Source organism: Amborella trichopoda, chromosome 3, assembly GCF_054954075.1.
Source record: "Amborella trichopoda isolate Santa Cruz 75 chromosome 3, AtrichopodaSantaCruz75HAP2 v2.0, whole genome shotgun sequence".
NCBI lineage: Eukaryota > Viridiplantae > Streptophyta > Magnoliopsida > Amborellales > Amborellaceae > Amborella > Amborella trichopoda.
The window spans coordinates 6164501-6175981 of record NC_142338.1 but is presented as its reverse complement, the minus strand read 5'-3'; the positions used below and the strand labels follow the sequence as shown (position 1 = coordinate 6175981).

Sequence of the window (11481 nt, the reverse complement as noted above, 5' to 3'; positions counted from 1 at the left end):
TGCACACAAATAAGAGCATCAATTTCATTAATGAAAAAATAATTCAACTAGATTTATTGAGAATGAAGTAGGAAGTGCGTGGCCTATAAGAGCCATGAAAGTAAAAACAATCATGTGGCCTCATGGACCAAATCCTTTAACAAATTCCAGTAGTATGTATATTTCTTTAGATCTCAAGAAGATCTTTCTCCAATCCTCATTATTCCCGAATCGAAATAATCAACTCGAACTTCAATTGGTGTCCATTATTTCAATAATCTGGAAAAAACCTGAAAAAATTGTGAGAAGGTATAATAAAAAGAAAAGAAAAAAAAAAGGTCAGGGGAATGCATGTAAATAAAGCAATCTTGAAAAGAGAATGCATCCAATGTTCCCTTCCATAATTGACTGCAAAGCATTGTCGTGACTTCAACTAGTAGACAGTGGTTGGTGGTGGTGGAGATTTGTAGTAATATGGATCTGGGGGTGATTTAGAGGGTGGTGGAGGAGACTTGTAGACATAGGGAGGAGGAGGGGATGGTGATGGGGGTGGTGGAGACTTGTAGACATAAGGAGGAGGTGGCGATGGTGATGGTGGTGGAGGGGACTTGTAAATGTAAGGAGGTGGTGGAGATGGTGAAGGGGGAGGTGGAGACTTGTAGATATAAGGAGGCGGTGGTGATGGCGATGGAGGTGGAGGAGATTTATAAATATAAGGAGGTGGTGGTGAAGGTGATGGTGGTGGGGGAGACTTGTAGACATAGGGAGGGGGTGGTGATGGAGATGGTGGTGGTGGAGACTTATAGACATATGGAGGTGGTGGAGATGGCGACGGTGGGGGTGGAGACTTGTATACATATGGACTAGGTGATGATGGTGAGGGTGGTGGCGGGGACTTGTAAATGTAAGGAGGTGGTGACTTGTAGACATACGGAGGTGGAGGCGTTGGTGATGGAGGAGGAGGAGACTTATAGACATATGGAGGTGGTGGTGAAGGTGATGGTGGTGGGGGAGACTTGTAGACATAAGGAGGAGGTGGTGAAGGAGATGGTGGTGGTGGAGACTTATAAACATATGGAGGTGGAGGAGATGGCGATGGTGGAGGTGGAGATTTGTATACATATGGGGGTGGTGGAGATGGTGATGGTGGAGGTGGAGACTTGTATACATATGGAGGAGGTGGCGATGGCGATGGTGGTGGTGGAGACTTATATACATAAGGAGGTGGTGGAGAAGGTGAAGGTGGTGGGGGAGATTTGTACACGTAAGGAGGAGGAGGAGATGGAGATGGTGGGGGAGGAGACTTGTAGACATAAGGAGGTGGTGGTGATGGAGAAGATGGAGGAGGAGATTTGTATACATATGGAGGAGGTGGTGATGGTGATGGTGATGGTGGTGGAGGTGATTTGTAGATGTAAGGAGGTGGCGGTGATGGCGATGGTGGTGGTGGTGACTTATAGACATAAGGAGGGGGTGGTGATGGTGAAGGTGGTGGTGGAGACTTGTAGACATATGGAGGAGGTGGTGAAGGTGAAGGGGGAGGTGGTGACTTGTACACGTAAGGAGGTGGTGGTGATGGTGATGGCGGTGGAGGAGATTTGTAGACATATGGAGGTGGGGGTGACGGTGAAGGTGGTGGTGGTGACTTATAGATGTAAGGAGGAGGTGGAGATGGCGAAGGTGGCGGTGGCGACTTGTAGATATATGGAGGTGGCAGTGATGGTGATGGTGGGGGAGGTGACTTATAGACATAAGGAGGTGGCGGAGACGGTGAAGGTGGTGGTGGAGACTTGTACGCATAAGGAGGTGGCGGCGATGGAGAAGGGGGAGGTGGAGAGTTGTAGACATATGGAGGTGGTGGAGAGTTGTAGACATAAGGAGGAGGTGGTGACGGCGATGGTGGTGGTGGTGATGTGTATAGGTAAGGTGGGGGTGGAGAATAATAATAATAATAATATGGCTCCGGCTTTTTAGCCACTACATTTGTTGCCAGGAAGCATACAATGGCCGCAAAGGCTAGCTGAGGCCAAAAATGCCTCTCCATTTTGGGCACCATGAAGGTGGCGCCACCAATTTTACCACCACTCTCTTTGCTTCAAAGAGGGTAGCACTGATCTTCTCTCTCTTTCTTTAGTTTGTTTTTCTTGAGTGCTTTAGTGCTCTCTATGAGTCCCTTTTATAGTGCTAGCCCCCCAACCTCTACTTTCCCGAGGGAAATATATTATCATTTATCCAACCTGGCCAAACCGTGTTTTTTCCATTTTATTTACAAACCCCATTACAGTAATTTGATAGTTTCATATGCGTTTTATTTTATTTTTAAGAATGCATTGCTATTGGAGTTTTTTATTTGGTGTGAACTGGATTTGTACATGGTCGTTGAAGATGAAATGATAATTAGAAGAAGTCAATCCCTACTTTGTCCTCATTGCATTGGGCATTAAATTGGGTCACATTTACATGTTGAAGGGCTATTTTCATTCAAGGGGCGGCCTTGGAATTGGTCACAATCGATATCAAATGAAAAGCAAGGGGAAGGGGTGCTATATTACCCTCTCTATACAAATGCCTATTTCGAACTTTTCCCCCAAAAAAACATAAAATTCAATTAAAGATTGCCGATCTGATTCAGAAACACCGACATTTGCTCAGGATCGGGAGCTGGGTTCTAGTTCGAGATGGTTCTGCCATGTTCATATCTTTTTAACTTCTATGTATAAATAAATTCGATCTGACCCAACCCGACCCGAGACTTACATTGTCAAATTAGGATTGAGCGCAGTTGATTTAAGGCCCAATTCCTATTTTTCAGTCTATCGAGCCGGAATTGACCCGGCATGGGCAATTAAGTCTGGAATTAGTAGATTCGATTTTTATCTCCCTTACTCTCTATGGATGGATAGGATTTCTTTGCCTCATTTACGTTGGATCAAAATGAACCGTCCATCCGGTCACCACCCCATATATATGAACCCAAATGCCCCTACTGTAGAGGAAAACTGGGAAATTGTTCCAAACTCTAAAATACATTTCTTAAATACCTAAAATGCCCTAGCAGGCCGACTTCCAAGTGCTTGGCGGTGAGGTCTACTTTGTCAAAGACGCGTTCCTGCCTATCAATGAGCTTAAGGTTAATAAAATATTAAATAAAATAATAATAATAATAATAAAATAATAATAATAATAATAATAAATAAGTAAAGAACATGTAATAATAATAAAATAAAAATAATAGTAATAATAAATAAGTAAAGAGATGAACCTAAGTCAAGAATCATCCATGTTGATCTATGTTCAAACAAAGAGTAGGAGCATTAACTTATCAAGATTTAAGTAGACCCATTGATTAATATTCTAATCTTTAGGACTCCAAACACTTCAATTTTTCACATATGGGGGAGATTCCAATTTGGACTTTATATTTTATTTTTTTTGTCGGCACATGTATTAAATGGGAAAAACCTAACAAATAATTGAGTAAAAGATAAAGAAGCCTTTATTTAAAGGAAAAAAAATTATATAAGGTTGCAACCTTAAAATGTAGAATTACCTATGCGCCTCAAAAATCCATCGGAAATGTTGTTTTACAGTTGAAAAACCCTATAATTGATCATCTCAACATCGAGATGTATGAATATGAAAAAAAAAAAGATTTTGAATCCCAAAAATAGTGCATCTTACAACACATTATCGAGACCGTCTATTTTCAAGATTTTCATATAACCATTTTTGGAGTTTAAAATTTTATAATCAAATATGAAAATAGATTTTAAAAGAAGGGTGTAGTTTGCAGACGTATGCATCCGTAGGTGTAGAGATAAGGTGCACCTTCAAATTTTATCATGGTATATAATTTTGATGTAAAATGTTCTTAGGATTTTCTCAAAATCTATTTTTATATCTAATTATAAAATTTTAAATTTCAAAATTGGTTAAAATCAAGTAGATCTATAAACATATGAAAATCTTGAAAATGAATGGTGTAGATAATATATTATAAATGAATGGTGTAGATAATATATTAATTGGATTGTTTAAAGTCGCAACCTTATAGAAACCACACCCCTATTTAAAGGAAGTTTTCCGAGACATATTTGTCATTTGGGACTATTTCTAAAGGGGATGGGACAGGCAAAAGAGAGGTTCTAGTTTGGAGCCTCAGATTTCAAATTGTTGTTTTGAAAAAAAAAAAAAGAAAAAAAAAAGAAAGAAAATAAGTAAATTGGTATTCTAAACAAGAACTAAAGTGGAAGACTTGAACAAGTTTGATTATGCTGTAATTTTGTTTTTGGCCTTTTTGGTCTCTTGATTGATGTATTTGGGTCGCACGTTATGAAATAAAGTTGTTACTGATTCAAAAAAAAATAAAAAGGATATGGACCGTCCAATTTAAATATAACAATAATGATAATCTGTTTAATATCATAAAAAACCACAGCAATAATTAAAACAAAAAAGGAGCAAAGTAATCTGATCGATGGTAATGTGCACATATTTTCTTTTTGTGGGTTAGAATTCAAAGTTTTAAAAAACATTAAAAAAAAATAAAAATTCTTCAACAACATACCTGATTGACGATAACGGAGATTTGGTGCTTTGGAAGTGAGCTCCGGCTTGCTTCAAGAGAGGAAGAGGACCCATTTGAATCCCTAATTCCATCTTGCTCTGGGAACTGGTTTGAATGTCCACTTGCTTAGAGTGAAATATATCAAATTTACGGTTTGATATTTGTAATATCGGACCATATTTTGAACAAAGTGTGATTTTATTAATGTCTAACTGACCAAGATAATATAGTTGGACATTCGTAAATATTGGACAATTGTTTAAGATACAATCAACACTGTCCAATATTTCAAATGCCGAATATCCTATATCGAGGGCCATCGGATGCTTGAAATATCGGATATCCTACCCCACAAAAAAAAAAAAAAAAAAAGAAAAAAAAGAGAGAAATTCAGTCCGACATTCTAACTAGACTTTGGAGAAAACATGGAAAAAATAAAAAACGGTGAGCGGTGCTTTTTAAAAAAGCACATGTCCGATGTTTATAACATTAGGTAGGTGAACCTTTGCATAAATTTCCCATATTTTGGGACCAGGCCGTAATTATGTTATTTTAATATGGTATGGGTGTAGGATGTAATTACGATAATTTAATATGGTATGGGTGTAGGATGTAATTACGATAATTTAATATGGTATGGGTGTAGGATGTAATTACGATAGTTTAATATGGTGTGGATGTAACTACGATAGTTTAATATGGTGTGGATGTAGGATGTAATTAAGATAGTTTAATATGGTATGGATGTACGATAGTTTAATATGGTATGGGTGTAGGATGTAACTACGATAGTTTAATATGGTGTGGATGTAACTACGATAGTTTAATATGTTGTGGATGTAGGATGTAATTACGATAGTTTAATATGGTATGGATGTAGGATGCAATTACGATAGTTTAATATGGTATGGATGTAGGATGTATTTTGGGATGTATTTTGGGACCCATATGTAATTATGATATTTTGGGATTAGTCTGTAAAGTTTTAAATTCTTTCCCTGATTTATTTATTTATTTCGTCATCTCTAGGTTTTTTTTGTTTTAAATTTATTTTCTCTTCATTTCATAGGATTGCAAATTCAGCCGATCCAGATGGCTTGATTGAGCTAATCAGGATTGGTACAACCAATGGCCAGATCACCTGACGATTTGGGTTTTAAAAAATTGGGTAACTAAAAAAAATCCATTTTTTTCAAAAATTTGAAACATTCCTAAATTTTTTGAAATCTATGTTCATGCCCATTTTATGTGATGGTTTATATTTTTTTCTAAAATATCCTTACAATTTTATTAGGATTGTGATGTTCCTAGGGCTTTTTGATGGCCACGAGGCATCACAATACTATTAGTGCGGTGATGCTTATTACGACATTGTTAGTGTCATATTATTTACTAGTATCGATTTTATATAATTATAAAAAACACATACTTAAATTTTTTGAAATCTACATCCATATGCATTCATGTGATATAAAACCACGACATTCCATGGGGCTCTTGATGGTCACATGAGGCATCACGACACTACTAGTGATGCTTATTATGACATTGTTAGTATCGTGACAGTAGCATAGTATGTATTACGGCAGTAATAGTGTTTTGAATTCACTAATGTATAATGAGTTCATTAGTCAATAAATATTGAATAGCAAGTATTAAGGCATCATTAATGCCGTGATACTTACTATTCATATTACATATATGGAGTTCTTTTTAAAAATTATTGAATAATGAGTATTATACTCATTATATATTAGTGAGTGTCTAGCGCAGTGCTACTCATTATTGATGTTAATGAGTATCACAAAACTAACAATGTCATGATAAACATCACTTGTGATGCATCCCATAAAGTCCTTCAAACATCAAGCAGCCCTTGGAGTATCACGGTTCTAATAGAATCGTAAATGGCATTTTTGATAGAGATAGAAACTGTAAGGTGGGTAGAGGCGTCGATTTCAATGAATTTGAATATGTTTGGAGTTTTTTCATAAAAAGAGATACGTTTGATTATAACCCTACAAAATTAGTCCTGCCCATTATTAACTTATACATGTGTTTGGGTGTAGTTTTATCGTGCCAAAAGGTTCTATGCTCGCGCAGGTACATGCACCCTCGGTAAAAATCCTGCCTAGTTAGGACCCCAAGTGCCCTAAGGTGGAACAAAGTTCATACACTAAGAAAGAAAGGTCCGAGACCATCCAATACATGGACGGTCAGAAAAAAGTGCATAGAAGCTCAAAATCCAAATTTATTTTTTGTAAACTCACTCATCTAGTAGTGATTCTAATGTGTATCCCAATTTATCAGATGGAGAGAATAATCATAAGTAAGTTTTTCACCCAAGAGGTGTAAGTGTATAATGTTATCCCGAGGGAGCATGCTCTACACTCCCTCTTTCAAATAATAGTCGAGTGATTTCTTGCTCCTGAGGGAGTATACTGTGTATTAACTCCCTTGGGCTACTAGTGTAAGACTATTTTAGGAACTCCAAAAAATATTTAAAAGGTGAGATCTAAGTGTTAAAAACTCATAATTCAAATTTTTGTCCAAGCGAGTAAATGGAAAGTGTGCTCCCTCGAGAGCATGAAATCTTTTGAAGATGATTATTCGAGCTGCAAGTATCATTTAACCAAAACAAGAAAAACTTACTTCACAAAGAAAGGTTTAATATTTAAGGGTTTGTATAGAGCCCAGGCTCTAAACAATCAAATTAGAGCCTACCTTCAAATAGTATCGAGAAATGTAGTTTCAATATTGGAAATTTTTTTGATAGCCTTAAACTATATTTTCATTTTTATTTATAAAGTTTAATGCTTCATAAATAGTGTAGATCGAGAGGTATATGAAAACTTGAAAATCTTGAAAATTGACGGTCAAAAAATGAGTTATAAAATACACTATTTCCAAAACTTGAAATCTAATTTTTTCTCATGTCCATGCATCTTGATGGGGAGATGATCAATTTGAGAATATTTGAGCACCAAAACAACATCTTCTAGGGAAATTTTTGTGGTAGGCTCCAATTGGATTTTTTAGAGCCTCAATTCTATATAAACTTTTCCCAATATTTAATATAGATCAAACCCGTACAAGGTACATCTAATATATCCAAGCTGAAATCGGCTTGCCATGCGACTTTAGGGACAAATCTTGCATTATTAATCAATATCTCATCTTTTCTCATTAGATATTGATTAATAATACAATAATCATTCGTCTCATCCTTCTAGTAACTTTTCTTTGTATTTGGCTTTGAGGTAATGAAATTCATGGTTAATTTTGAACAAAACTAACAATAATAATCTAATGAATGATTCTTTTTCAGTATCATGTTACTTTCAACCATGTTCAATGTTCATGTCTCATGCCAAAGCTCCTTAGCTGCCGATCCAATGGAGCTGAAAAAAAAAAAAGGGGAAATTAATGTGATGTTGACTACTCGGAGGCCTTAGCCAGAGCCCAATCTAAGGCCCGAGCCGAGTTTAGAAACATTTTGACTTTTATTTCATGCCATTATTGTTTCTTTATGTTGATTATTTTTTATCATTGTTTATTTTTTTTCCTATGATTATTCAAGAAAATCCAATTGCAGTTGGACGTTTCCTTAGGTAACAAAACTTCCCAATTTCTTTTTCCAATTTAAATTGGAGTCCAGATCCTCTAAATCACCTTAACGTTGTTTGAGTTTTTCCTTATTTTTCACTTTAGTTCTTGAATAGAATACCAATTTACACAAGTTTTTTTCTCGGACTTTGTGACATACCCAAATCATCAGTGTTCACATAGGATGGTTATAAGTAATTGTGACCTCCATATATCTTTCATTGTTTAATTTGAAATCTAAGGATCTAGAGTAGAACCTTATTCTCTTTTGGCCATTCCACCCTTTAGCAATAGTCCCAAGCAGTGATTTAAAAAACGTCGAGTCGAACTGGACTCGCCCGGTTCGACTCGGGAATCGGCACTAGACGTGCCGATTCGGGCAAATTACACGGAATCGCCCGGTTCCAGAGAGAACCAGGCGATTCTGTACAGTGACTCGCCAATTCATTGTACGGAATCGGCGAGTCCCTTGAAGAACACGGGCTGCACAGTGTTCTTCATGGGATTCTTCAAAATTTGTCATTTTTTTTTATCATTTTTCTTGTTTTTTTTGCCATGTGATTGAATATGCAGGCTTTACGCAGCTTTTTTCAGCCTTTTCATGGATTAAATGGTAGAGAAATTTTGTGTTTTTGGATCATGAAAGTTGAGTTTTTAGGGTTTCCGCCTTTCTTTGTGTTTCATGCCAAATAGGGCATGAATCTGTGAAAATTTGTAGGCATTTTGATCGTAAAGTTGTTCATCAAAAAATTCTGTTACGAATTTGTGATAATCGTTGAGAAAAACAGAGTAATTTGGAGATTGAAGGCTCGGGTTCACGAAACCAGGTAAGAACTTTGGGGTTTTTTTTTTTTTTCCGCCATATGATCAATTTCACTGTATATTTTGAAAATAATGAGTTACATTTATAGGGTTTTTAATCTTTATTATGTCTTTTATCATTTAACATATTCAATTTTATTTAATTTGCTCAATTACAGCTTGAGTTTTTAGATGAACACAGTGATGTCTGTGAAAAAAAATTTCTGTTGTTTTTTTTTTTTTTCCGCCTTTCGATTTTTTGTTCACTATATATTACAAATAATGTGTTAGATTTCTAGAGTTTTTAATCGTTATAGTCTTGTTTGTAATCAGATGTATTCAATTTGATTTGATTTATTTAATTTGAGCTTCAGTTTTTAGATTCAATGACTGTTGTCTGTGAAGAACTGCGTTTTTTTTTTTTTGCTCAATTTAATCTATTTGATTTGATTTATTGATGATAACATGTTTACAATTTAGGGTTTTGATTCCTTATATTGTTGTTTATCAAAAACTGTACTCAATTGGATGTAATTTATTCGTTTGGAGGTGGATTTTTGAGTTAAAATGACTGATGTAAAGTGGCTCTGTGAAGAACATATTATTTTTTTTTTGGTAATCCATGATCGAATTTTTTTTGTAATCCATGATCGAATTTTTTTGTAATCCATAATCGAATTTTTTTTTTTTTGGCAATCCAAGATCGAATTGTTTTTTTTTTTTTTTGTAATCCATGATCGAATTTTTTGAAAAATTGTTTTTTATTTTTATTTTTTTGTAATCCATGATCGAATTTATTGTTTATTTTTTTTCGTTTTTGGAAACCATGATCGAATTTTTTGTAATCCATGGTTGAATTTTCTGTATTCCATGATCAAATTTTTTGTAATCCATGATCGATTTTTTTGTAATCCTTGATCGAATTTTTTGTAATCCATGATTGAATTTTTTGTAATCCATGATTGAATTTTTTGAAAATTTGTGGTTTTTTTTTTGTAATCCACGATCGCATTTTTTTTTGTAATCCATGATCTAATTTTTTGAAAATTTGCTGTAGTTTTTTTTTTTTTTTTATCCAAAATCGAATTTTTTAAAAAATGATGATTTTTCGAAAAGATGTGAAAATCGTGACAAGGTTTTGATTATCATGAGGTATTAAACCATATTTTTATTTTTTTTTGTCAAAGTTTATGTTGAAAAAATTGTATGTTGATAGATTATTTATGCAAAAAAATACATGTTATTATATTTTTAATGCAAAACTGTATTTTTTTAATTTGTTGTTAATGCATTTTTGAGTTGGAATGACTGATGTTAGGTGGCTTTGTGAAGAATTATTTTTATTTGTTTTTTTTTTTTAGTACATGATCGATTTTTTAAAAAAAATCGTGATTTTTTGAAAAGATGTGAAAATAGTGACCAGGTTTTGATTATCATGAGGTATTAAACTATATTTTTAATTTTTATTGTTAAAGTTTTTGCTGAAAAAATTGCATGTTGATAGAATATTTATGCAAAAAACATACATGTTATTATATTTCTAAATTCTAATGCAAAACTGAATTATATTTCTAATGAGAGAGATGATGATTCCGAGGCCACCCTATCCCAGCCATATTATTCACATATCGAGTCCCAACAACATCAGGGTAGGCATGAGCACGACAGTGTAGGTGAGCATGAAGGATGAACAAGCTTCGGGGATTTTGGATTGAGAACACAACAGAACACTAACACTCAGGGATTTGGATATAGTCAGATGCCTGCTAATATCGATGATTCGTTTTTAGATCGAATCAATGAATTGTCAAACGAATTCAATCAATGGCACCAGCGTGACCAAGAAGAAGAACATCGTCGTCTGTCATTTTGTTTTTAGATCATATGTTATTAATTGTATACTTTATTGTCGTCCATGTATGTTGATATACTTATTCCATGATAATTCTATGTTTATCGTTTTGTGTGAAATAAATTAAATGGTAAATAGTAGTTCATGCAGGGAAAGAACATATCAATATTCCCATATTCATGCAAAGAAATGAAAATTCTTAATGGAGTACCCTCATTTTTTATTGAATTCTTAAAAAACAATATTTATAATGAATTTTAATAATTTTTTCGGATTTTTTTTAAGCTTTAATCTGACCGATTCACCTAATTCCCGATCCAGATCGCCGATTCGCCGATCCAAATCGGTTTTTGAGGTACTCGATCCGGGTCACCGATCCGCTTTTTGAACCATTGGTTCCAAGTATATGTCTTAGAAAACTTTTATAAAAAGGAAAAGTTTATATAAGGATGCAACCTTATAATGTTGAACTACGGATGCACCTCAAAAATCTATCGGAAAATGTAGTTTTAATGTTGAGAAACCCTTTGATTGATCATCTCGACATCGAGATGTATGAACATGAAAAATAAAAAGATTTGAAGTCTAAAAAATAGTGTATTTTACAACATATTATCTACACCATCTATTTTCAAGAATTTCATATGTTTATAGATCTACTTGATTTTAACCATTT

At 34.6% G+C, this 11481-nt stretch overlaps 1 protein-coding gene across 1 annotated transcript; it reads right to left on the bottom strand.

Annotated features, from left to right (window-relative positions):
- LOC148782704 (uncharacterized) lies at window positions 1-2125 on the bottom strand. The gene has a single exon (XM_088863085.1). It carries the CDS (start codon window positions 2033-2035, stop codon window positions 413-415), a length of 1623 nt encoding a protein of 540 aa, XP_088719211.1. The 5' UTR covers window positions 2036-2125; the 3' UTR covers window positions 1-412.
- Between the last annotated feature and the right edge of the window lie 9356 nt (window positions 2126-11481).